At 46.0% G+C, this 27,930-nt stretch overlaps 1 protein-coding gene across 6 annotated transcripts in view; it reads right to left on the bottom strand.

Moving 5' to 3' along the window:
* Positions 1-27,930, bottom strand: part of LOC116381960 (IQ motif and SEC7 domain-containing protein 1-like) — an 81,430-nt gene that overhangs the window by 33,740 nt on the left and 19,760 nt on the right. For 2 of the 6 annotated variants that reach the window (XM_031844529.1, XM_031844535.1), the window contains exon 2: positions 26,870-26,977. In XM_031844529.1, the coding sequence (XP_031700389.1) occupies positions 26,870-26,977 (108 nt within the window). The other 4 variants (XM_031844539.1, XM_031844530.1, XM_031844532.1 and 1 more) reach the window with 4 other exon arrangements.

Genomic DNA, 27,930 nt, shown 5'->3' with positions numbered 1-27,930 from the left:
AGAGAGAGAGAGAGAGAGAGAGAGAGAGAGAGAGAGAGAGAGAGAGACAAATTATTCTGCAGGTCCCGTGGGAGCTCATTGAAGCTGCAGGCGAACATGTTCGCGTCTGTGTGAGGAGACGGGTTTTTATCTCTTACTCTCATTTGTCAGAAATTTACTCTTCAATTCCAGCCTTGAGTGGCCTTTAGTTTGAAAGGAACCGTCTCCAGTCTGAGTAAAAAAAGCCTGGTGGACACGATACAGGAAGTTAAAAAAAAAAGCGCATGCTCTCCCACTGTAATGCTACAGCTAGTAATGATAATGATCCAGACAATTATCAATAATTCATCTCCTGTGTACCGGTGATTCATGTTCGGTGGTCAGATTAATTGCAGTCTAAAGAAATAAAAGAATCAATCCAGACAGACAACATCTGTACGGTGTGAATGATGTCATGTGACTTTGGGGAACCTGAGTCATGCCCACATTTGTTGCGTCTCTGTGGACGCCGCCTCGTAGATTCATCACAATCGGATGCACGCGCACAGATCTCTAAGGCCAGTTGTCAAGGCAACAGCGATGGCTGACAGGAAAGAAATAATAATGCGTACCGTCGGTCAGGTTAGAAGCTACACAGATGTCTGCTGTGTATGTGTTGCGTTCACACACAGCTCAGAGCAATTAGTCCAATCAGGATAAACATTTAACTTTAATGACTGTTTACCCGCCACAGTCCCAGCCTCCCCGACAGCGCGCGTGGCTGTTTCACTATCATGCAGCGACGTGTGCTGATTTCAGTCATGGGCCTGTGCAATGCTTGCAAAAAAAAAAAAATTCAGTTTGTGATTAAATATTTATCAATGAAAAATATTTAAATTCTGCTTTTAATGAGCCTTAAATAATAGACCCACAGACAACGCATGCCCCCTCTGCCAGTTGTGCTACAAATTATCCACGATATCATAGAATCTTGGACCATTATGCTCTAATGTTTAGTCTTCTGCCAAGAGCGATATCTCATCCACTTATTCACCTATTCATTGCAGGCTGAGACAGAGCTGAAAGCCCCCACAGGGACCACTCTGTTTTATAGAGTAAAGGTGCTGTCGCGCCATCATCGACTAACCCCCCCATCCCCGTCCCCTTGACCCTACCCCACCTCGCTCATTTCTGACATAAATCAAAACACACTCTGGATAATGAGGGTACACTTTGTCACTGAAAAGAGTAGGTGGATTAGCAGCAATTACCGACCTGAGCTCCGGATGCTCAGCTCGTTTACCGCTGTGAGGTGGTGCAGGTACAGGACAGCGTATACGCGCACCGATTCCAATCCACAGCAAAGCATTGGGGCAGACTCGCGATAAATACAGACAAAGAAGCAAAAGGCCACGCATGCCAGCATTCGCATTCTGCAGCAGAACACCAAGTTGGGCTCCCGATTTTGCAATAATGAGTCCATCTCTGCATGTGCATAACATATTTGCATGCGAATCAGTCCACGAACCAAGTATCGCACACAAACCAAGACTGTACGTGTGCATCTGTGCATGTGTGCACATGGCACAACAAACACAAGGTGCAGAGTTTGTATAGAAGAGCTGCAGTGCAGCAGCATGAGCTCATCACTCTTCTCTTCATCCCCTCCTCCTTCACTGCCGCCCCCCACACACACACACCATCCTCCCCATCCCGCCCCTCCTCACACTCGCCATTACATAAGTTAATGCAGCACACACCCTCATTATTCTCCAGGCAGGCGCTGTGAAGAGATGCAAAGGAATATGTCATCAAAAGTAGACTAACAGACAGAAGGAAAAAAAAAAAAGCAGCAGAAAGAGACAGCGGCTGTGTTTCCCTCTGAGCTCTCACAGTCCCAGCACTCGTCACTAAGAGCAGAGGAGCAACGCATATTTTGGCCATGCTTTAATCATAATGCGTACAGAAAGGAACGCCTTACGAATATATGACAATTTTTTCCTTTACGCATGCATCTCTATTTGTGCCGTACTGTATGCATTTCCCTCATCAGACACCTCAGTAGACACCCTGAACATGAAAAGCACTCTCTCTGGAGGGTGGCATTCTTGAGCATTAGAGTAAACAAACTGGCTTCCTCGGATGATTAGCATTTCAAAAGATGTACAGCTTAGCATGAGCAGTGTGGATACTGCAGCAGAGGCAATGTTCCCAAATATACTCTCCCACCATGTAGCAACCCTGCAGCAATAGGAGGTGAAGAGAGTGTGAGACAGTTTATTCTCAAGCCCTTATGACCACACAACATTAGCCCATTAGTCATGATCACATGTCCTTTCAGCAAACAAGGCAGCCAGGCCAGCCAGTAACATAAAGAAGAAGGGATCTTCCCATACGATGCTGATGTAAACGCAGGTGTAGATTATTCAGCGGCGTGGACATTGACTGCAACTTAAGCATGGAGCAGAAAAAAAAGCCTTTTCATATAAAGTGCTTTAGATGTCATGTAAACCTCAGATACTGTAAACCAAAGCACAGCGAGACCTTTTTCTGGTCATGGGCACTGATTAAAAAAAAAAAACATCCATAATGATGCACCCGACTGTGGAGGCCAGCCAGTGGCAAAAGCCTGAGGATGTAGGCTGTTTCAGTGTAAACCTATTTTCCACTGGAGATGCATTTTGGACAAGCACGAGTACAATAATAAATATTCACAAACATGTCAGCGGGAAATATGCTGAATCCACTATATGAACACCTACTTTTGGACTTGGCAGCAGCCTGTGTGACTGTGGTCAACATCTGTAGATGAATGCTATAATTCCAAAAAGGAACATTACTGTGACATGTGATCTATCCAGCAGCAGATCTGCAAGGCATGAACACCAGTCCGCTCTTCTGTTAAGGCGAGCTGCAACTTGAGATCTCCATCATCCTGACATCTCTGACCAGAATACGGCTTCCATCCTAGACACGTCTAAGCTTTTCCACCCCGGAGAGTACTTTTTTTCCCCCACTCACCACAGTGGAACTGCAAGCTAGCTTTGGCAGGTTGCTACTTTTCCATTACAAGCAGCCCCCGCCCCCCCCCCAACAAAAGAGGACCTCACTTGTCATATAGCCAGCGTACCAAAGCAGGGAACCAACAAAAGGGGTCAGTGCCTCCTGCTACCGCTACAAATACGATTATGTCAGAGCTATTTACCTATAATGAAGCAGCACAGCTCTGTCGGACGGTGTTTAACATCCCAGTTCATTCAGATGAGACTCGACAGAGCGTCCTCCTCTACTCCGTCCCATGGAGATCCACTATGGGACAAGGAGGCACGAGTGACAAGCTCCAGATCGGCACACATTGAATAAGTAATGCCGTCGGCTTACTCTCCGACACAGACCCAGAGTCGTATCAGATGTGCCCTGGTGTCTAGGGTGTCACTGCCACTGGATTCCTGAGTCATTCCTCAGTCGTGAATCGTCTTGTTATTTTTTTTCCTCCGAGACATTTAGCAGGTTAGCGTTAACTCGTTCAGGATGTTTACCTACATTGGCTCAAAAATATTGTTCTGCCAGTAAGGAAAGTAACATCCGATCTTAGAAACACAACAAACGCAAAGGAGCGTAGGTTAAAGAGACATCATATGAGCGGCCTGGATGTGTGGAGAGGTCAACACTGTGACTTTCCCTGCCGGCTCCATGATTACAATCACAGGTTGAATGTAACAGCAATGTACAATGGAAGATAGAAAATCAGTCAATCATTCACATAACTCCATCACTATGGATAATAATAATAATAATAATAAAAGGGGCAGAAATCTGGTCTCTGTCATACAGAACAAAGGTAATCTTTGTTCTGGTTTCTATCAGAGAGATTTGAATCCTGCACGTCTGAGGACATTCCTGCTATACTGAGACAAAGTTAAGAGATAATAAGAGTTAAGAGAGACGAGAGAAGAATGGCCAGATTATTTGTAAGTCTTCATTATTGCAGAACACGTAAGACTGCCCTGAAAGACCTTGAGAACGTCTTTACTGTTCAATGTCTGCCCTTTTTTCCGCTGTCTGCCAGGGATAATATATTTCCGTGGTTCTGGACAGGAAACCGTCAGGCTGGAGCATATAGACAGGAATGTTATTTCATCGGTCGAAAACGTCTGAAATATCTGCAGAGGCTGCTGCGGTCGGTCGGAACGGCAACCGCCACTTATAACCGCGCGCCACTGCCATCCACACTGGTCCAAGCCAGACGGCCTCCTTACCTTATAGTTCGGCTGGTAATGCAGTACTTCCACATCGCATTCCACAGGGCAGTGACATCACCGGAGGCATCAGACATGCCCGAAAAAAGTGCGCATGGCACTGAAGGGGAAGTTTAAAAACAAAAACAAAATAGAATTTTCAAAAATAAACAAAAAACAGCAGCAACTCCCCCCTAAAAGAGCACCAAAAGCACAGTCTGTGCTCACTCCCTTCTCGACCACAAATTACACCCCACATCCTTCACTTTCCATGGAAAACCCGCAGAGAAGTTCATTCTTTCGCTGCTAAAGTTACTTCGTCTGTGCCTTTTTAATACAAAGGTTTCTCCCTGCCCCAGTTTAATGTTGGGCTCTGGGTTGCTGCTCTAGCGAGCTGCCTGATGACCAAGTAAGGTAAAGGCCCAGTACGTATAGCAGAAGAAGAAAATCATCCCTCTTCTTAACAAAGGCTCTCCACCCACAACCAAGTCCTCTTTCTGCTCTCCAAGGACACCCCTTCCCTTTTTGTGCCGTCCAATACAATCTTTCACTCATCTGCTGCTCCCCAATGGTGATGGGCAGGGCCTATGATGTCAGTTTGATGTGTGCTTGTGTTTATGTGGAAGGGACTGAGAGAGAGAGAGAGAGAGAGAGAGAGAGAGAGAGAGAGAGAGAGAGAGAGAGAGAGAGAGAGAGAGAGAGAGAGAGAGAGAGAGAGAGAGAGAGAGAGAGAGAGAGAGCTTTCGGTCCCTGTGTGTAATACTTGGGCACATGTCCAACAATCACACCGCTCTCAATGGGAAGGCCACGCAGGAGAGAGGGTGAGCCCCAGTTCAGCAGCTGGGAGAGGCTGTTTTGAGTTACTACACTGACCTTGCTTTAACAACACGGTCCCGGTCCTGGGGCACAACCGGACTATGTTACACTGGAGCCAGAGCGATGTAATGAGTTACGCCCCGTGACCAGGATGTTCCAGGAACTCTGCGGGATTAGACACTTTATGAGTTGTTCACAGCGTGTGGAAAATGATTATAATAATAACAATCATCAGTCATCCTAAATCATTCCAAAGACCGCTGAGTCACAGATCGGCCATTAGCAGCAGTTAGCAAAACATTTTGTTAATTATGTCACATGAAGTAGACCTTTTGAAGTCAGATTTGAAATGCTGCACATACAACATTGCAAAATCAATAAATCTGTCTAAAAAGATGACGTATCACAGGCATGTGGTACTGCACCAACAGCTGGGGGGGTTTCCCTGAAGCCTACATTCAAAGAACAGTTGCGAGCTGAATCTGTGATGCATTATTAATGACTCACGGACATACTGTGATTGCTCACCTTCAGTATTCTAATGCTTTTGACAAACCGAGTGTGTTATTTGTGTGAAGGCATTAGCATATAGACATGTGACAGCGATGGCATGTGCGCTTGAATTTCACAGGTACTGAATCAGTGTCTTCACACTCGCAGCTCTCGCTTCTGATTCAGACGTCGAAACATCTGCACGGCGGGAACACGCACGAAGGAAAACCTCTGCAAACGTGACCGCTAGATCCGATATGTGCAGCAGCAGGAAAATGAACCAAAATATTGTCTCGTCTGTGCGACTGAGAGTGAGGTAACCGATGCTGAGGAACTACAGACATCTGAAGCTGAAATTGCTGCTTGAAATAAACACGCTGCAGATAACGGAGGCAGATTGAGCTGAAAGTGAAGAAGACCACCCAAATGTTAAAGCACCTTTATCATCGCGGGTAATCCATTCATATCTGGCTTTTTTTTTTTCTTTACATCTTCAACAGATAGTGGTGGTTTTGTGCAAAACAGCACCATGTGCATCTCAGTTTAAGGGGGGTGGAGTGTATGTATGGGACGTGGAGCATCAGATATCTGGGTCGTGATAGGCAGTAAAAGAGCTCAACACCTCAGCAGGGGGATGGGGTGAGTAAATTAGAAATCTCGAATACATTTATAGAAAAGATAGCCGTGATGTTCAAGCCGTTTCATATGTTGCATCTTCTGATTCACTGCTGTGTGAAGTGTCACCAAAGGGCATTAAATCAAATCTGATGACATGATTGGCATGATGTGTTGAAATAAATCCCAAAGCACATTATAGATTGAAACTGATTGCCACCCTTGATGCGAGCTGCAAAGCTGGACTCGGTAATCGGGCTGAGATAACGCAGTAGGTGTGAGGTGAGAGAGGAGAGGTCCCGGTGGGACGGGGATGAATGAATTCAGTCAGAGCGGGCTCAGCTCATGCGTTTCGGCGGTGCCGACGCTAAACAGACAGCCGACGCAAACAAGATCATTGTAAGTTGCAAGTTACTTAACCGAGTGCTTCAACAAAATAACAGTGGTAACCTGGTTCGCTGTGACGAATCGATATCGGTTCAGCCAGCTCTCACGCTCTAAAGCCTCCCTGAGTCAGCCAGTACGTCAGCGTGCAGAGCAGCTTTGATGAAGTAATTCAAGAGTCTGTTTTAAATCAAAATCAACGCAGGCAGCAACATCGACAAGCTGACGGCATTCTGTGATAATTACGAGTTGTTTAAAACAAGAAGTGCAATGGCTGATCCGAGCCAAACGTGACTTCGGACATTTTTAAAACGTACCTCTTGTAAAAGTTGTTGTGTGGGTGCAAACACAGCACGTGCCAGTAGTCCAGGCAAAACGCTTTGAACTTCCACATCCTCAGCCGAGTCGATCAACGGGGCAGAAGAGCGGTGGACGTGTCGACGTTAAAAAGCACCATGGCACCACAAGAGCAGGACGCTGACGATTCCTCCAGCCAGCGAGTGAAGCCCTGGCTTGGACGTCGGGATCTGTCCTCCTCAGGAGCTCCAGCCTGGATGACAGCCTGAGTGGTTTTAACCCGCCCAGAGCGACCACATCGCTGCTGGACCCGTCTCAGTCATCACCAAAACCAGGAAGCCAGGCCCTTTCAGGAACCCTCTTTAGGGACTGATCTGGACCCGGTATTAAAGCTCAGGATACAACTTTCCTAATTTAAGCTCTAGTTTAGCCGCTTCTCCTCTCTTTTAGCTCCGATCCAGGTCAGCCAGACAGTCTGTCCTCTGTGCCGGTCCCCAAACACAGTGCGTCAGTCCAGGATCCTCTGAGACATCATGGCTGCAGCCGAAACTCTGCACCTCTCTGGCAAGGTAGTGGAATGTGTGGGAGCACAGATACGAAGAGGAACCCTCATCCCCCGCTCTAACAGGAACAGACTCAACGGGGGGAATCACCGGTGGCCTCCGTCTCCTCCTCTGCTGCAGGAACAAACTTTCTAACGAGGCGAGAGGCCGGGTCTCCTCCTCTCACTCCTTCTTCAGCCCAACGACGTCTTTTCGCCGTCCTCCCGGTCAAAATCCCTGAACCTCCTCCTATCTCCGTCCCCTTCTCCTGGTCCTCTGCCTCCTGCTCTCTCCGTCTCCCTCTTACAGCTGCTGCTGCCATCCACACAGGACCTCCCAGAAATGTGCCGATTCTGGTTGCTGGGCAACACTAGCGTACTACTGAAGCTTCAAATGGAAGCCTGGCGGAGAGCGGCCCGCCATTGGATCGGCTTTTCAGCGGGGAGGGGCCCGCTGCAATGTTGTGTGACCACATGAGTTTAGACACATGCTTCGTTTAAATAAATATGAGCTTCAACAGCTCTCATGTTTTAGTAAAGAGAAAGGTTGCTTTACTCGACAAGGTCACGGAAGCGCTGCAGAAAACACAATTGCACATAAATTGCTTGAGCAAAATGCTCAGTTATGGTGAACTGAATTAAACTGGAGTGCAGAGATAAGAGTTGTAAAACGGTGAAAAGTCTGCAGAGAGAATTAATTTTCTGTGTATGAGAGGGAACAGCATGTTAAACCCGCGTCTTCAATAGAAGCATGTCCAAATGTGCTGCAGTGCTTATAGTGCCATGAGAGCGGGACACACGGAACGTTGCTCTCTTTTCTTGCAAAAAAGGGGGTTTTGCAGTTGAACACAAGCACAGTGCTGCTCTTTCTCTGCCTGAGAGGCAGTGCCACGCTGCAGTGCCACCCAGTCCCAGCAGCCATGGGAAAAAGGGGGTGTGGAAGGGGCCTCTCATCAATATTCAGCAACTGTCAGAGTCCAAACACACAAACACACTGAAAATACTGCATACATACACAAACAAGTAGTTGCATATGCAAACGCAAGCACCCAAATAAAAAATAAAAAAAGCGTGTGTATTTTCACATTAACACACTGATTGGTACAGTTAGATCCGTATCCGATCTCCGCACGACTCTTTTCACTCACCTCCTGGCACAATCCGAGCTTCCTTTCGGTTTTTCCCCCCCGAGCCAAGATATAGAAAGACCAGAGCAGCACAAAGGCCATACTGAGAGTCTGTGTGAACAGGGACACGAAGGAATTCATCAATCTACACAACATTCATCAGCCTTTTGTCACAACTCGGGCCCTCCGGATTTACACACATCTCGCAGAAAACAACCACACACACACACACACACACACACACACACAGATGGAATTTTCTTTTTATCTGTGCATCTGTTCATCTCAATCTCCATCAATGAAGAAAAGCTCTCAGCGAGCTGACATTTCACATTCCGTCTACGTAACAAGTGCGATTATCTTCCCGTTTAAATGTCTGCACTCTGAGTTTTAGTGGTCACGTATCATTTGCTGGAAAGCGAAGACACATTTAGAGCAGATTATCAGATAATATTTAGCGACAGAGGATGATGGCGGAGATCAAATGCACCGACATTAAGGATGCAGTTCCAAGGTAAGCGACTGCACTTATAAATATTCTTCTCAGTATTTCAGCCCATTATCTCTTCTGTTGGTGATTCACTCATGAGGTTCATGCCAGATGGAGAGAAGTCTGGCTTCTTTGAGCGGTGAGTGTGGCTGGAAACCCCACCGTTTCAGCGAGCAGAACATTCCAGAGTCTGCCAAAAGGCAAAGAAGAGCATAAAACACAGGTGGCTCCCACTCGTGACGGGCTAGTTTTTGTGGGATGAAGAGCTGAGTTAGCGTGTATACAAGCACAACAGGAGATGATTTTAGCTGTGATTTAACATCTGCAGGCCGTCGGCATTGTTCAGTCTTTGACAAGAGTTTTGGTCAGTGTATCCAGTAACAAGTTACACATTTCTGCATTTACAAATTGGAACATTTGGGAGGAACATGCAACAAAGGTGCTTGACTGATGGCTACATGGTTACTTGGTGCAAGAAGATCACAGTTATGGGGCGCCGCAAACAATTCACGCCTTTGCAAGGTGGCTGTCCTGCACACAAAGCACCTGACTGAACAATAGCTTTAACCCTGGACCGCCTCTCTTTGAACCTAACCCTGAACCTTCGTCTGTCTTGTGAGGCCTCCTTGCAAAACTGATCCATTCAAAAGGCTACCAAAGAGAGACAGATGGTGATAGCTCATGATATAATACTCATCATGAATCACAGAGCTAGCAAAGTTGCACTGAACATCCATGATTTAAAGTACAGAGACGGACATGATGTCTGTGTGAAGGACAGTCTGTGTGAAGGACGGCGTGTCTGAAAGGATGTTAGAAAAGTTCACCCCCTGGTGGCAGATTGGAGCAGCTTCTTCGATGTGGGATAAAAACACAACGGCTGCAGTCAGCGGGGAGATACCTTTACCTGTAAAGAAGGATGAGTATTTGACGAGCATGTTCGTTTAAACTACAGGACGGATAAAATCATGTGGTTTTACAGTGGATGCTCTGGGGAGACAATCTTACATGAAAGTTACAGCAGAGCTGGCATGAGCACAAGCTCTTGAGGTACAGTACAGCTGTTTAGCCTCCAGTCTGAAAGCATCCACACAGAGTACAGGAGGAGGAGGGGGAAAAAAAAAAGATGAGAGAACAGAAGGAAAAGGAGGGTGTGGAGACAAAAGCGGGACGACAGAGAGACACATTTGGGAGGGAAGAGATCCACAATACCAGCACGCTCACTCCCCCAGCTTCTGCTTTGTACTAAAGCAGAACGGCAACAGACGAGCAGCAAGGAAGACAATTCTTTGTGGCTGGTTGGAGGTGGATCCCACAGCCTCGGTCTCTGCCGGCTCCCTTGAAGGCCTTTCATAACCCGAGGCCGGGTAACAAAACCGATGACGAGCGCCGTCTCCACTGACAAAGAGTGTACACTTGAACGCAGCACCAGCAACACAGCGCACATGTCCAACACAGCATGCTGCGCTCGTCAAAAGTACACCATGTCTACTACGAAAGAGAGGAGATGGTTGCATCGTCTATGGCTTGTTGAATGATGTGTACAGGCTTAGAACTGAGCCTATGTTAACACATGAATACGACTTGTGTTTAAACTCCCTGATAGGATTAACATGTCTCGTATAAATTAAACAAATACAGCGAGCAAAGAAATCCCAGAGTCACGAAAGCGAAAAACATGTATAGAAAGAATATTCTCCAATTATGAATCAGCAAACCGTGGAAATAAGAATCAATATGTGAGACGACATCCTCGTGACACCTTGGTGTGGCTGTTATTATGCAACACTGCTGCTGATAAACACATCCTCATATCCGTTTTTATTTGCCAGAGGAACAAAATGTTCTGGAGATGAATCCTTTTCTGATGCGCCCAACTCTCTGTGCTGTCGCATCCGACGTTGCCGTTGGCAAAGGCAGGAGCTTATTACTGGGCCGTTTCAACCGGCGGATGCATCAGACACTAGCTTCTCCCCTGAGGAAACTATAACTCACAGAGATGTGCCCCCCGAGAGCCCAACAGCTCCCGCTGGTTTGATAATCTTTACACACGGCTGTGACGCAGCTCCAGCTGCAACCTCAACCACTGAAACCTCAGCGCCAGCCTACACATGTCCAGCTGCAGAGGTCCTTAAGTGTGCAAATGACAGCCTTTGAGCCGAGCGACCTCGGCCTGAGCCAAGCTTGTGCTATTTTGGCAAAGGCCAAAATGCTGCTGTTGCATTTGTACAGACGGCCGCTTGACTTGGCAGACGGATCTCGTTTTGGAGCTCTGTGTTCTCAAAACACCTCTGGGAGGTATTTCTCGCTAACCTGACCCGCCAGATAGTTTGTTATACAGAACCATCGGAAGAGCCGTCATTTGGAAAACAACAGGCACGCGAAAGAAAAGCCGGGCAGGTGATTGGATGAACCATCTGTCAATCTTCTATTCTAGTCTGCAACACACTATTGATGGAGCAGGAGAGGAGATCTTAAGGCGTGAATCTCCTACTTTCTTGAAAACCATTAGGAAGAGATCAATAAACACAGTCCTTGGTATAATGACTCGAGCAATACAGACGGTGCTTCAGCGGCTACAATGATGTCCACTTTGCAGAATGACTGTAGTCATTTATGGCAGTGAGGAGTCACTGTAGCTTTCAGACAAGTGAAAAATCAAAAGGGTTATTATGCAGACAGGCCTGCGCATGTATACAGCAAGTAAACCCTGCTTTAACTAGTGACTCACTTCCAGCTCTGTAACGTTGTGCCCCCATCCACTGATGCTATGTTAACTGACAGCGTGCCCCGTGCCAACCCATGTGCTGGCAATCTGTGGTTGTTGTCTCGTGCAATAGCGGCATGCGTCCCATACAGCTGCTGTGTCCCGGCGGAGGCATATTCAGAGCGATGCTGCAAGTCGTCTTTGGGTGCTCTCTCAGTTTGCAGACCCGGCACACTGCGCTGTCAAAGGCTCAGGATCAAAGTGAAGGAATGTGCCGTCAGTGGCTCACAGCTCCGGTGACGCACTCTCTTTATTTTCATCAGTGCTGTCATCAGTGGCATTGCGTTAGGAATCTCTCAGCCAATAAATGGAAATGGGAATTCCTGCCATAAAGGCTTTATTAAATGAATGCCCTCCGAGAATGCATGACATTAACTCAATGAAGGGTAAAGCCCATTGATGTTTATTAGCCACCTTGTCCGTTCAGTGTTACATATGCTGAGAGAAGAGGGGAATAATCCATGCACGAAGATCAAACCTCCCCGATGGTAATGTCACGGGCAATTGGATTACAAAAAGACGTGCACATCTCAACTCCCAATACTTATCTTTCATGATCTGGAATTACAAAAATTAGCATATTAGTAGAAAGCGATTATTCCTTTTTTCATGCACAAGCCAGGTTGACAACGGAGCTGGGCGGCAACACTGGTGCACAGAATCTACTGTGCAGATCCATGTCATAACCCCCTCAGACGAAGCTAACTGGAAGGCGGTTGATTTAGCAATACCAGTATGGGGTTGATGTGTATGATTTCACAAAACAACATGTGCAGTTTAAACATACAGTTTCTCTCCCTGCCGTGTGATCTGGCTCGTTTGCTCTGCACCAGTAAACTATGGCACATCAAGTTCCTTGTCAATTTGCTTATCACATGGCCGCACATGAACAGGTTTGATTACTTATTATAAAGGCTTCAACCATTTTCAGGGCACAAACACACACGCTGCTCTCACCCTGCTAAACTCAACAAAATACACTTCACACATCCTGTCGTGTTTTAGAGTATTCGACTCAACCTCTGCATCCCTTCAGGCCAGAGTGGTGAAGTGTGGTGTCCTTAAAAAGGGCCAAGAAAGCCTTTGGCCAAGTCCAGGTTATCCTCATCTTGGCCCTCCAGCGCTGTAAGCACAGCATTAGCATTCCAGAGGGACTGAGGCCTGCCAGCGGTGATGAAATGACATTTACAACAGAACAGACTCATCCCACTCCAGCTCCAGCTCCTCATTAAAGGAGTATTGGCCCGGCGCTGTGAGCCTCAGTCTGTGTGACGGACAGTCAGACCAACACATTAGTGTCAATCCGAGGCACATGTTCTCTGTCCCGCAACAACGACGACGACGACAGCGACTGTTTCACAAAGTCATTGATTTGCACCCCACTTTCCCCTTTCCCCGAGCGCTGCCTCTCAGCCATGTCATGTGACCTTCTGTGGTTAAAGCTCTCTTTGAACTAAAGCTGGAGGGAAATAGGGCAGAGAGTCGTCAGCCACTGTCTCAGAACCACAGACAGAACAAGATGTTCAATTGTCTTTAATGCAACAACAAAAAGACAATAAAGCATGTAATGAAACTATAATTACTGGTACACTAAAGGAGCTTGAGAATCAGGAATGTATTCCTGTGCGCTGTGCTGTACACATGGAAACAAGACAGAGAGTCAAGCCAGTGGATGGCAGGCTCAGGTTGTCTGTGAAGGACTCCGTGGGGACCCGTGAAGGTCTCATATTCATTAAGATGACTGATCCCCATGTATGGTATTAGATCATGACATGACAGGGTAATTCAGCTCAACCTTATGCACCAGCCGTTAAGTACATGTGTGGAGCATTTTGAGCATTCGCGTACATGGATACACGTACAGGGTTGAAAAAGAATCAGAGGGTGATGCAGGCGACACACACACGACAGCAACGAAAACAAACTTAAATGTGCCTCTGCGGAGGTTGCAGAATGCTTATTCAGCAAAATACTTGAGGTGTTGTGTACTAGGCAGGGGTAGATTGTGTGCAGAAAATTCTTGTACAGCACTATCAACAACACAAACCCTCACAAAACTGAAAAAAAAAAAAAAAAAAAAAAAAAAATCTAATGGTATCCACCTTTCATCCCGGCAGATGTGACACATGATATACTGAAGTAGACGGAAGCTTTCCACTCAGACTGTACGACTCATCACCATCCCAAAAATAACAGCACAGACCCAGCCGCATTTTACACACACACACACACACACACACACACACACACAGTCACTAGCACTGCCACAGACACACACAGTACCAATCACACAGGAGAACACACTCACACCCACAAATATATACGGCAGAAGCTGCGAGGAACTCATGTGCCCAGTAAGAGCTGTCACCGCATCATCCACAAATGAGTCATTCATCTCAGCCACCCGAGGCTCCCAAAACCATCACTCACATGACTCTGTTGTGATTTCACACATAATGGTGTGCAAATACAAAAACAACGCTCAGGTTCTGTTTTTTTTTAACTCCGTCTGAAGACACATGGTGTTAATTCATCTCGGTGAAATCTCTGCATTTCATTCACACGAACAAAACGTGATGTTCCACTTGGTCGCCCCTCCCCGGGCGATAGAGATGTTGTTTACTAAGAGCACAGGATGGGAACATGAGAGGACAGAGCAAGGTCTGGATGCAATTGGTGACTCAGCATAGACAGTGGTAGAGGTATAGAAGCCGTGTTTTCCTCCACTACCACCACCCACTCGACCGACGCCGTCTCCATGAATGGGACAGCTACACCAGTCCTCCCCTCCGACAGCATTCACACACACACACACACACACACACCGGACATGCTACTCACATGTCGTAGAGCCGGTAACCCATGGCGGAGCCCGGTCTGCTTGAGTGGGACCCGGGGTCTCGGGTTCGCCGGGGGTCCGTGCTGCTCACCACGGCGCGCCACACGCTTGGCTTGTCCATCCTGTGTGCTGGTCAATGGGACTGCGTGACTGAGACGGCGTGCGCACACGGGTTCTCTCGCGTTCACTCTCCCTCTCCCAGTCACAAACACAGGCAGCCAGCGAGCAGTGTGTGTGTGTGTGGGAGTGGGGAGCGGCGGAGAGGGTGCGGGGGGGGGGGGGGGGGGGGGGGGGGGGGATGGAGGGTGAGTTGGCTGGTTATGGAAGAGGAGGAAGCGGAGGAGAGGTAGTGGTGGTGAGGGGGCCAAGAAACTACAGGAGCTATCTGTTAAGTACTGATGTGAAGCCTCTGTTTTAAAGCATGGAGGATGATGGGTAATTCTTTACTGGTGCCAGTGCCCGAGGAGGCTGCCACTCCGAAATTAAAAGCAAGAGGACACGACCTGCAGGAGAGCTGCTGGGAGATTATACTGCCTCTCATAAACACGGAGAGGCTTCTGCGTACCCCTCTCTCCACCCTCTTATCTGCTCTCAGTAGTACAGTCCTCAGCAGGGCCACGCGATTGGCTCCTTGGTCTCCATAGAAACAGGAGGATGTGTCAGAGGTAGGGCTCATTATCATGCCTTCTCTCAAGCTCCCTCCCATTTTGTTTTCTCTCCTCCTCCGCCTCTCCCTCTCTTTTCCAATTTATCTTCTTCTCACATACTCAGCCCCCCCACTCCCCCCTCTCCATCCTTCGCTCTTCTGAAATCAATGCTCTTCTCTCTGTAGTGTCTTTCAAAACAGATGAGGCTTTCCTGTCCAGTGAGGAATGGCGCACACAGGTAAAGATGCTGCACAGCTAATTACGTCTTCAGAGAAAAGAAACACTACAGAATGAAATAATCAGTAGGGGAAAACAAGTCACTTGATAAAAGGTGTTACAGACTGTGTACAGTTCTGGACTTCGTATTGCCAGAAGTTGGAGAAAGAGAATCTATGTGGCTTGCAGAGACATTTCATCATGTACAAGTGATGCCCAAACCAGAAAGGAAGTGTGATATATTTAGCAGAAATAAGGCAATATGGATGAAGATTTTAAAAAAATGGAAGTTTTGGCTGCAAAATGGGTCAAAATGAACACAAACTGCAGACAGTGGACACAATGGACTGTACGCTGTACTGTGCCCCTATTAGGAAAAACATGGCACTGTTGTTGACACCTTCACCAGGTAACAGCATCCATAGCGGGATGGTAGGCAGGCAGGAGAGTGTCTATAGAGACAAGCTCTCATCAGGACTTTGTACATACACACCCCCCCCCCCCGGGCCTATGGCTTACAGTCTCCAGGGGAGGATGCGTTTCACCCCGGGCCGACTCCATGGCACACAGCGCTGTCGATGTATCGAGCGTTAACGGCAAGGTGACTAGCACCGTCGGCCCTTAGTCTTTTTCTTAATGAACTTGTGTAGCGGCTAATTGTGTACGTGCGTCATCCCACTGTAATTACACCGGCTATGTGCTCTCTAATTATCAAGCACAAGTGCTGATCCCTCCAGCTCTACCATGCACTTCACAGCCATTCACAGCGCGTGTGCATGTGTGTGCACACACTCGTTTGTGCACACCTGTGAGCGTAGAGTGGAAACTATGTATCATTTTTGAATCCAACATCGTCCAACTCTTCACATAACTATAATGAGATACTTGAAAGTTTTCTGTCCAGACAATACATTTACTGTGTGCACATGCTCGTGTAATATAACCTGCAGGCCGACAGTTGACCAATTTATGTGCTCTGTTCACAGCCTGTGTGTGTGTGTGTGTGTGTGTGTACTGTTGGCAAAAGGGTGTGTGGAGGAGGGGCTCCGACAGGTGAGTTCCATTCTGTTCAACATTGAGTGTGTATCCAAAAAAAAACCAAAGCAGAGTGTTAGTAGTCTAGACACGCACTCTTTAGAATGAGCCGTTTATATCTACAGGGCGGGTCCTCTTCACGGAGGCAGCCGCCGTGTTTCTACAGTAGCCCAGAAAGGACAAACCAAACACTCTAGATAGGGCATTTTCCCCAACCGTAGTTCTCCTACACGCTTAGCACACGGGAGAAGTTGGTTGCACTCTGAAACGTCACCACTAGATGCCGCCACATCCTACATCCGACCAAATCAATAGCAATTATGGATATCCCGATAAAAGTCAAAAAGTGCTTACAGCGGCTATAAAAGACACTGGAATCACCAGTTTTGATGATAACAAAATATTGTTATTGCATCACGGATGGGACACATCCTTTTTTCGTGAAAAACTAACAAACAATCTGGAATAAGGTAATCATAAATCATAAGGTCCCACTGCATAAATAAAGGATAAATAATAAACATTGTGTGAGTCTGTGTGATAATTCTTTTATTTTTAAACCTGCTTTTCACTTCTCTGCCATGACAGTGAGCTGGACAGCTTTTCATATGACGATGTTCACAATTATCCCAAAAATGGAAATTTACCACAGTGGACTTATTGTGGCTGTTTTTTTTTTAATCGTGATCAGTGGTAAAATCCTATATTCCTACCAGCGATACTCACAATAGAGCAAACAGCAGCACAGACACCATTTGAAGTTAACGTTTGCAATGCCTCCCGTGGCCCTGCACACATCCAGACATGTTGCCGTGTGGCCTTTAAGATGTACAAATACTGCATACGTTGGCCTTCTTGTGCCAAACTCCCTGCTCTCCTCCGTCACCATATGGCCACTTTTAATCCAGCTGGCCTTCGTGTGTGTGTGTGTGTGTGTGTGTGTGTGTGTGTGTGTGTGTGTGTGTGTGTGTGTGTGCTATAGCTGCAGGACTCTGTGCAGAAATCCTTCCAGCCCGGCAGCACACACAAAGAACACAGATGCACCACAGAAGGCTTTTAGTGTCACAGGAAATGCATGCTGATGAGTTCCAAACTAATTGCTCCGTGTCTGTCCTCTTGACACATGGAGCCGACTGGAGAGCTTACACAGCGAGCTCTCATTCAGTCCGATAGCACGGTGGAGTAACCGCAGTCACCGCAGGAGGAGGATGAGTGGGCATTTTGATTTTAAACAGCTGAGAAAAAAAAACCATGAAAGGAAAGAACTGGAGCTCACGTTCTTGCACAAGAACTGCAGCAATTAGTCGATCAATAACAGATTATTCAGCAATGATTAATCGTTTAAGTATTTTTCTAAGCAAAAAGACCAAAATTTGTTTTTTTGGATAACTTTCTCTTTGTCATGCAGTTGTACAACTAGACTAGACAACTAATGTGTTCATAGAATAATGAACCGGTGATGAATGATGAAAATAATCATTGGACACAGCACTTATAAATTTGTGATTGTAAAAAACAAAAATAATCAAGAGTTGCTCCGCTGAGAATTGAAAATCACAGAATGTCCTGACATTGCTTGTTTCTAGCTGAATTGGCTGTCAGTCTGCTGCCTTGCCTCGGCTGATCTAAAGACAGATAACAGAGATACAGTAAAACAACAGCTGGAGGTCACGAACATCAAGTTCTGAACACCTCTCAAAACTGATGCAGCACTTTGTTCCCATCAAAGCGCATCCTGTTTTTGCTCTTTTTAGGTTGCCTTCCTTGGATTTCTTTTTAAATCTTTCACAGGAGAAGATGTCTGCTCATTGCGCAGCGTTTCGTATGCGTCTGCACAATATTATGTATCAACAGTGGAAAGCATTATCACGTACTCAGCTATAAGCTGCTCTGCAGGGGTCCCGTCTCCTCTCATGAGACTTCAGCCCACTTCAAAACGCATCAGAAAGGGAGAGAGAGGGCTGACAACGACGGAGTCAAAGCGGGAGACGACTGACACTCACCACAGCACTAAGAGCCGCACGCCACAAGATGGCAGTGCATCACTTTCCTCTGCATGAACAGCCAGCCTGAGGTGATCGATGCCATTACTGATGTTGGGGAAACATTTCCCTCAGGAGAGGCAACGTTAGGCCAAATGTGACAGATTGAGTGAGCTAGAGCACATGTTGCATGCTTCATTTAGCAACATTAATCAAACACGTGTAGACTCAACCAACTGTTTTACTTAGTGTGGATGACGGTGCACTAAATCCCAGGAATTAATATGAATATGTACCGTTTGTGTGCTGTATCACATCGAGTTCTACTTCAAATGAAAAACATCACAGCTCATGCTACCTCCAGTTATTTCTGCGCTGTCATCTTCAGTTTTGTGTGAATTACAAGATGCTTTTTGTTCCAGGAAAACATTTTCCTTACCACTCCCATTAGTGTCAACAGCTGGAAAAACTGAGCCCCCCGGAGATAGTGACCTCCACCCCCCTGGACATGAGAGATGGGAAGCTTAGTTTATCTTCTGTGTTTCTTTTCCTCCATGTAACAGCGCAGCTCTCTGGCAGAGGGCACGGCGCTGTGCAAAGGCTCCTTCTGTCACCGACTTGGCCTCGAGCCTGAGAACATCAGAGGCAGGAGACAGACGAGCTTTTCATAGCAGGCCAAACAAAGAGCCGTCTCTGCTCCGAACGCTGCAGACAGAACTCTTTCTTGACCCCCCCGGGCCTCTGCTGAGGCTCTTTGCTGCCACCGCAGGAGTTTATGCTTCTCGATAAGCTGGTGTCAGTAATACTGATGTGAAGCTGTGGCAGCTCTAGCACTCCGCACACACCGGGCAATATTTCCAGCGGTGGAAGAAGTACTAAAGATCCTATGCTATGTAAAAGTACCAATACTAAAATCTCTATACAACCCATTATAAGGAAAAGTCCTGCATTTAAATCATCAGACAAGGAACTTTCCTTTTGTGTTGATTTTGGTGGTCCCTATGGACAAAATTGGTAAATCACCAGATTCCCTTTAGAAAACCTCTCATTTTACTGCAGCAGGGGTCTGACGGTCTGACCCGCTCAGTCCTGGTTCTGGTTCTCTCGTGCCTCTCTTCCCTCCAGCGGGCCCAGCAATACGGCCTGGACCTATAGCAGCATGGGGTCAGCATAGAAGCGAGGCGGAGCTCTACTCCTGGCCACTCTCTTCCTCCCGCCGGATCTCTGCTTGCAGGTCGAAGGGGGCCACGAATGCCGGGTCTGGGTTGGTCCAAGGTGGGCTGGTCGGAGGCCCCACTGAGCTGAAGGAGTTTCTGGTGAACCTGCGTGATTTCATCAGATTTTGTGCAGAATCCAACCCGGTGGCACCGATGATAAGCATTAACGTGCTGATGTACGTTTACTGATGTAGATCATAGAGGCAACAGTATTCAATTAAGAATGTTTCATAACCAGTTAAAAGTTCCTCTCGGTAACTTGAAGTACAAATACAGAAGTGTCATCAGCAAAATATACAAAAAAAAAAAAATACTAAAATGCCTCGTGTGGCTCTTGAACAGTGTATTGAAGTGAATCCTGATAAATACCCTTTGTGCTTTTTATTGTGTATTTTCCAGTATATTGCATGTGAATCTCATGTGAGTTATGCCATCAATATGCAATATCACACATACAAAGGCATGATGGAAAGCTGGCTGGTCCAGAGCTCCTTCTGTTGTGCTGCTTTTGCATTTATGCTTCATTATGACCCATGAAGGGGGAAAAAAAACAATCTAATCCTTCTGTCATCTGCACTTTCTGCTGCTCGCTCGCAGGAGATTTCACCTCACACACAATTCAGCAGCATCTTGTTAATATCTCGTTGCACATGCAAACAAATCCCTCTTCTCGAGTATGAGAGCTGATATAGCAGCTGAGAACAAGCGATCACGCTCCCCAGTCTTATTTTCAGCGGGAAAAAAGAAAAAGAAAAGTACTACTACTTGCCCTCTCACCTCAGCATTCCCTCTGCTCCATCCGAGGAATCGCAAATCCCTCCTATCAGACTGATATTGCTGTGGCATGGAGCCGATGAAAGGATAAGCTATATGTGACAGACTCACACCGTATCTCTGATCTCTCACTACATCTAATTTACCAGGAAAAGCTTTCAAAATCATACCGGTGTCACACATGGTTTTATCTTGAAATGTAACACCTGTGCACCGTTGCCAGACAGGTGGGTGTCTTTTCATTACCGCCGAAGGTTTGCATTTCCTCCAGGCACAGCGCACTTGTTCAACCTTGACTGAAACACAGACTCCTGCCGTTCTGATTTAGAACAAAAACACACGCTTTGTTGTTATCAAGCTGCTTTTTCATGCATACAGATTGCAGATTGGAATACCATTTATTTTCAATCTGCTGCAAAAAAAAAAATAGTTATTAATATTTCACAAGTGTCTCGAGACATGATCGTATCACGGATAACGCCGCGGCCAATTACTGAGAGGGTCTGCCGGCTGCTATGTGACTCAAAGGTCTACGGTTGTGGCCGTTAGCAGGAACTGTGCTCGATGCAGTTATAATAGCGTGTCAAAGGGCGTCTTGGTTATTATGGCTTAATACCGAGTCAAGGTAATCTAGAGCTTCCACTCGGAGTCACAGCTCTCGCCTTTGAAAAAGCACAAAGTGAACAGAGAATTACCTAAAGGACACGTTGGGTAACGTCTTCACAAGTCGCCACACAAGCAGACCTTGAACGATGTCACATGATCAGATTGATCATCATGTGTGTCACTTAGAGCATTCTACTGTCTGTTATTTCTTAATAGTAGACCACTGCTATGAATAACAAACCTTTGCTAGACTCAGTTTGATTTATTTTTTTGCAGAATCAATACAATCATTTTTTTTTTGTATCAAATGTTTCTGTCAAATTATTTATGTCTTAGTAAGTGTAATAAGCGGGATACAGAAAGTCTTCAGGGTGATTCTGCTCACGCTCACAGGGTTCGTTTTGCAGTATTGACCGGCTTGCTTGCTGTCATGATCCTTCAAAACCGTTAACGTGTGGCGTCGCTGTCTGAATGCAAAGCAATGAAGGCGCACACACACACACACACACACACCACACACACACCTCCGCTAAAATGATCAACAGCAGAACTCAGTTAAAGAGTTAAAGGCACATGGCACGAAGAGACTCACATCGTCCTCTGCTGCTCAGAGTCACAGCAACGTACCATAAGCCACATGGCCGTATATATGGACTCCACATATCAAAACTGTGAGTTTCCAGTGATCCAGCTCTACAGCGCAGCACGGAGCCGGTAATTGACTCTCAGAGAATGCGATGACGAAACAGAAGCCGGGAACTTCAAAGACGGACCGAGAGCTTTCCCAAGAGTTTAAAAGACATTGTGGAAGTGGGCTCTCTGTTTAATAGGCCCATTAAATCACTGTAAGGTTCCCATCTGGCGAAATCAAAACTTAACAATACTAACAGCAGTAAATAAAAAAAGGGGGCCAATAAAGAAAGAATTCATACAACTGGCTGAATTTTATAGGAGGAGAGAGAAACTTTCATTGCCGCTTTTTTAAAAACAGACACTAACAACTGTTCCTTCATTTCCCAAGGACTGTGCGCTGCCATACACAATAAATGTTTACTGCGTCGTGAAGGCATTTTTCTAAATGACCTCAGACATCGTCAAGGTCTTACGGAGAGGGGGAATGCAGCAGCCGAATACACACAATCGCAGATTACGGTGCACGGTTCGTGGACCCACGTATGGTAATATTTCTCCATATCTGCTGCACGCGTCACTTGTCCACCATATTGAACACTGCGGCTCGATCGCAGCCTCGTGAGCTGCCTTCCCGCCTTCCAACCAGCAAACACACTGGCTGTTTGGCAGCAGGCGGGCTGGGGGTCTGTTATCCCACAAAGGCAGTTCCCAGGAATCAATAGGCTCTGCAGACGCACTACTAGACGGCCTGGAGATAATCACAGGTTCTGTTCTGAGATACTCATTCACCATAATGAATATCATAAAGCATCTGAATTATTTAGACGTATAATGGAGCCCCTGGTTCAGATCCGTGCCAATGGTCGGACGCCAAATCAGAGCCCAGACCGCAAATACGCGGAGCAGTGCGATATTAACAGCTTTACGACCTTTTGGTAATACCACGGGAGCTTTAAGAGAGGGACGTAAACGCTCGCAGAAAGATTTACACTTCGCCATGACCGGCCAGCCTTTCGTTAACCTCCGACTGTATCGATACATCAAGTCTGATGCGCGTCCTTCATTGAGGAGACAGAACGACAAAGACAAACAGAGTCACAGAGGGTGAAGGAATCCGGAGAAGCAGATGTTTTTTCTGATTGAGTGGAAGAGGAAAACAAATATCTGGAGATTAAAAAAAAAAATAAAAAAAAATCTAATTAGGGGCTTGAAGTGAGGAAAAAAGGAATGAGGGAACATCTTTGGTATTTAAAAGCATTCATTCAGCCTTGAGCTGGGCTTGATGGGTGCAGAGAGGCCTTAACTCTGGACAGGACTGAACTAGATGGCAGCTGCAGGCAATGAATACAGAAGCTACTGCACAGGCAATCAGTTAAAACGCGCTTTGTCTTCATGCTACTGAGGAACTGCCACAGAGGAAGTGTTTTTTTTCCCCCTCTGCTGACGGTGTCATCTATATTCCTACGTCAGAGCTGGTCATTTAATATACAACACGCTACTTTTCAGGTCGTTTCAAGTGGCAGCCACGCGCCTTCGGATAAATTCCGATTCTCCTCCCCTCGGTAAACCACACAAAGCAGTTATTCTGTCGCGCAATAAGCTGCGATCCTGCATCCCTATTGGCCGGGCAGACTGCGCCACTTTAACATTCTCAACCTCACATAAAACACACTTCCGGCTTTCACCCGTCTACGCTAGAGCACTCTACCCATGACAGCTAGGGACAGACAATAAGAGCAGGAGAGTACATTACAGTGGCTGCAAAAGGGGATCATTCTCACGATGGCTTTCCTTTCATAATGAACCCCTTCGCAGCAGCATGGAGAACATATAAGCATTAGAGATTATTACAGAAGAGGGCATTAATTGTTTATAATAATTATTTGTAATGTTGACATTATGTTCAGTATTTGGAGCATACAGCCCAAAAGAAGAGGCTCTAAAGCTCCCAGCTGACCCATCCGGAGCCTCTGCATCCAGCCCGTTTTTTGTAGTTTTGTATATTTTGGTAATATGTTAGAGCTGAAACAGTTAATGGATTTATATATTCCGATTGATACTCGAGTGCTCCAAGAGCGAAATGGGTTACAGAATAAACTGCAATGAATTATGGCTTTGCCTTGAAAATGTAATTGAAACTATTTAAGCGAATGTAAATGTTTTTGTCTGACTTGCATTTTTTACTATTTATTATAATGGACTTTGCTAACTGGACTTTGCTAACTGTACTTCAGCTGGAAAATTGTAATTAAGTTGGATAAAGCGCAGCAGCTCAATAAGCCATTTTCACCCCTTTTACTTATGTTGGCTGTTGAGTTTTTTTTTGGCGCTAATGGAAACTAGAAAGTTTATCATTTATAATTCATCTCTTTCATTTCATTAATTCGGTGCTTTACGTTTCATAACTATCACTTCTCCTCCTCCGCTCTCTAGTGTCCACAGGCCCAGGTTTCATTACCAGCTGCTGAAATAATGTGCCAGTGAGCCGTGTGGGCAAGTCAAGAATAGAAAAGACATTAAACACCGTGAGGAACATGTTGGGTTACTCCGGTAGAGGGGGTCAGGTTAAAGTAGTTTCATTTGTTTGAGAGAAGGGACGGTGCAAATGTATGAATAAATCAAATATGATAGAATAAGACAAAAGGCTGTTTTTCATCTGTAGTCCCGAGCACCCTGTTCAGGATCAGAGGCCCAATCCCAATGTCCCCCTAAGGTCTTAAACCCTGAACCCTCAAGGGTTTGTGGTCTCATTGTTGTAATTCTGATGTAATTTACTCTGCGCTCCTTCTGCTAAGCAGCAGAATCACCACAGCCAGCGGTCCTACATCGACTCAAACATGCACATTCAGGCATGGGAAATAAAATATCCCGTCTAAGCTATTAAAACGGCAAGTATATTTATATAGCAGACTTCAGCAACGAGGCAATTTAATGTGCTTTGCATACAACATCAAAAGACAAAAGAAACATAGCTGATCAGATAGACGCATGGGATTGTTTTGTTGCCGGTGCAGGAGGCAGAGAAAAGAGACGGCATGAAAGAAGAGGTACAGCTTAATATGAGGGGAGCGCAAAACAGGGAAAGAGAGGTCAAGAAGATTCACATGAATCCCTATGTTTCTGCTGTTACAGTCCAGCAGCCGCTCTGAGTGAGACTGCCCCGGCTCTCTGGCATTATGCACGATGAGCGAGCCGTTTCCTGAGAACAATGGTTCAACACCTAAGTCGCTCTATTGAATCCTCTCACTAGGGCTGCCCTCTCCTTATCAATTGGTCGACTAATCGGTCATTTTGACGACTGAGATCCATTTAGTCGATAAAGTCGTTCTTCATGCTTCTTTCATGCTGGATGACCGAGAAACTCGCGAACACATCCTTACTTTTAAAGCTGTGTTTTACTGACCTGTCGATTAAATGAAGTAATCAATTAGTGGACAAAATCAAAGGAATGTTAGTGGGTTGAGAAGTCTTCTTTGGTCGAGGACAGCCCTACTTCTTCTTTAACTCAGTTTCTAAAGTCTGTAGGAATTATTCAATCTTAGACAGCGAACGCATCAAACAGAAAATAACAGAAGGCTTCAATTAACTGGGCTGCAATAACAATGCAAGTCACATTTGTTTTGTTGCAACATTGTTCTGCTGCAGAACGCTGCGACGACAAACGCTTCCTACAATCACAGTTTTCTTTGAACTTTTTCGCTCAAAACATCTGAAACAAGCGGAGTGATTCAGCATACTGGAGAGGGCACGGCGGCTCACAAATGGCATAATAATTAATATTTCACTTCCTCCCTTCCTTCTGAAGCCACACAAGCGCCGTCGGAAAACACACAAAGTTCAATCAATCACTGAGAGCCTCGCACAGCCCCGCTGCTTCAATGGAGGATGATTACCCGACTTTTGGTTATTTCACATTTCTTTTCAGATGCGACGTGAAAAAAATGTTGTTTTCCAGCGACTCATTGATCTACAGCGCACACCAGATGACTGCGACATCCTGGATTCACATCTGACATGGGACCTTTGTCACTTCATGTAAAGGCTTTTTTCCTCTTCTTTTTTTTTGCTCAAAGGAAAAAAATGCCTAAAAAGTCAAAACATGACAGAGCAAGGACTTTACGATAAATGTTGCTTTCAGTTTGATTTATGCAGCAAACTTCTAGTCCGTCCATTTAACTTTTCTTGAAAGTGTGTGTGTGTGTGTGTGTGTGTGAGAGAGATTCTGACCCTTTGCAAATGTGTCACCGTCATCATTTGATAATTAGGGGTTAATTACAGTGTGTATGTGTGAGCCTAAACAAACGATGCTGCTGAGCTGCAGGTAACAGGAAAACACTCCGGTCACCGCCCTCGTTTTGTTTAGTCATAATACATTTAACCTGTCAGCTTTCAGCTGTGCTTGAAAATGGCCACAAATGTGTGAGCAACAACCACACGGCGACAATCAGAGAGCAACACAAATGAGATGAGGCGTTGATCTGCAAGAAATAGCTAATTCCTCCTTTCTGCAGCGTTTCCAAAGTCTAAAAACAACCCACAGATGTTCCTACTCGTCACAAACTTCTGAACACTGCTCTTTGAAATTAGAACGAGTTTCCACTATGCATTGGGATTTATTTTTGGGCAGCACATGAGCCAAAGAAAAGTGGGTTATGGATTAGGCGCACATTGCTTTTTTTTTTTGATGATGAAGCACGCAGCGCTAGGGGGCGTCTTTGAAAACCTTCTGCAGCCTTTTGAAGCCCCCTAAGTCTGTCCCAGCGATGCGGCTCTCTCCGAGCTCAGCACCGGCTAATGGGTGAGCGGCCATGAAGGCTCACATACGCGGGGATGATTTCATTAAGGCAAAGCCTAATGATCTCCTCCTACGGTGCACTTGGCCGCCGAAGTTCACCGTGCATCATCGGGAAGACAACATTGCAGCACTGAAACTGCTGTGTCATAAAAGAACAGCTGATGACTGGAGAACAGCTGCAAAGACTCAAACATTAGGACGCTGCAGCGTTTTCAAGCTGTCAAGACCGATGCATCTGCCACAGAGAGGCTAATTACGAGGGCGTCGACTTGAAATGCGATGGCTTTTAGACATTAACGAGGCGAGAGTCAGACAAGGAAAAGGCTGCTATGCCACGGTGCTGTGGTACTCATGGGACAAACATTAAGCACATACTCATAAAATGAACATCTTACTGTACCCAAAGGAGGCCGACTTCCATTTGCGACAGGGGACGACTCTTCTGCAGCCGGCAGCCACCAACCTCCCAGGAGTCTCTGTGACTTCGACAGGTAGGGACGCATGTCTCCTAGAGCGGGACAAACAAAACACGGAAGGGCAGGTGTGAAAGAAACATTTACATCTTATGCTCTCTCTCTCTCTCTCTCTCTCTCTCTGACAGGCCAGGCACGTTTCTCGAGCATTCAATTTGCAGTCAAACAGCAACAGCCATCTCTCTCAGGAGGACGAGGTCTTCTTAAAAAAATAACAAAGCCACATCTGGCTCGATATGGAAAAACCATTAAGCCGATGGAAGGAATTATTGCCAACTGTCCAGTCAAATCAAACCATATTCGAAATGACATTCCATGAGACTCTTTAACTCAGTAATGGATTTGTTTAAAGGCAAAAATCCTTCATTCTTAAACACAGACTGTACTCTGGATGACAAATTGTGCATCGAGGCCTCGAGTATTATTAATGGCTAATTGTGTCATGGCTGCTGCCATTTACTGCTGTTTCGGCATAATGAATTATTCATTTAAGAATTGCTAATGTGTCTGTTCTGGCGGAGTTGTGAACTTTAAACTAGTCCGAATTTTCCTCCCGTCATCTATTAGTTACTGTGATAGTGCTGCAGAGTCAACCACTCAGATCTTGTTTCAGGCCTGTCAGTGCAATGACTGATGCACAAACTCCCACAATTCATTAAAGAAAATGCCTTTTTTCCACTGCAGAAGATACGTTTTAATATGTAAACCATGTTCTTCATTGTCTTTGCTTTCTGTCCCCAACCACTACACAAACACACACACACGGTTTTGTGTAATTCCTGTGGAGGAGAGTGTTTTTTCTTAACAATGCCTGATCCAGGGCTGAAATCCAAAAGGGGGACTCGCACCAGGACAAAGAGGAGCAGGCCCGGTGTCCTAACCATCGCAGCTGAGCATCTCTCTCCATGGCAACAAGAGACGGAGCGAAGAGAAGATGATATTGGTCTGTGTGGTCCCTGTGGAGAGAGACTGCACTCGACGACCCCCC

This window comes from Anarrhichthys ocellatus, unplaced genomic scaffold (assembly GCF_004355925.1).
Source record: "Anarrhichthys ocellatus isolate YVR2014 unplaced genomic scaffold, GSC_Weel_1.0 scaffold5, whole genome shotgun sequence".
In the NCBI taxonomy this organism is placed as follows: Eukaryota; Metazoa; Chordata; class Actinopteri; order Perciformes; family Anarhichadidae; genus Anarrhichthys; species Anarrhichthys ocellatus.
Note: the sequence above shows the minus strand (reverse complement) of the source record. Positions and strands in the feature narration are given on the sequence as shown.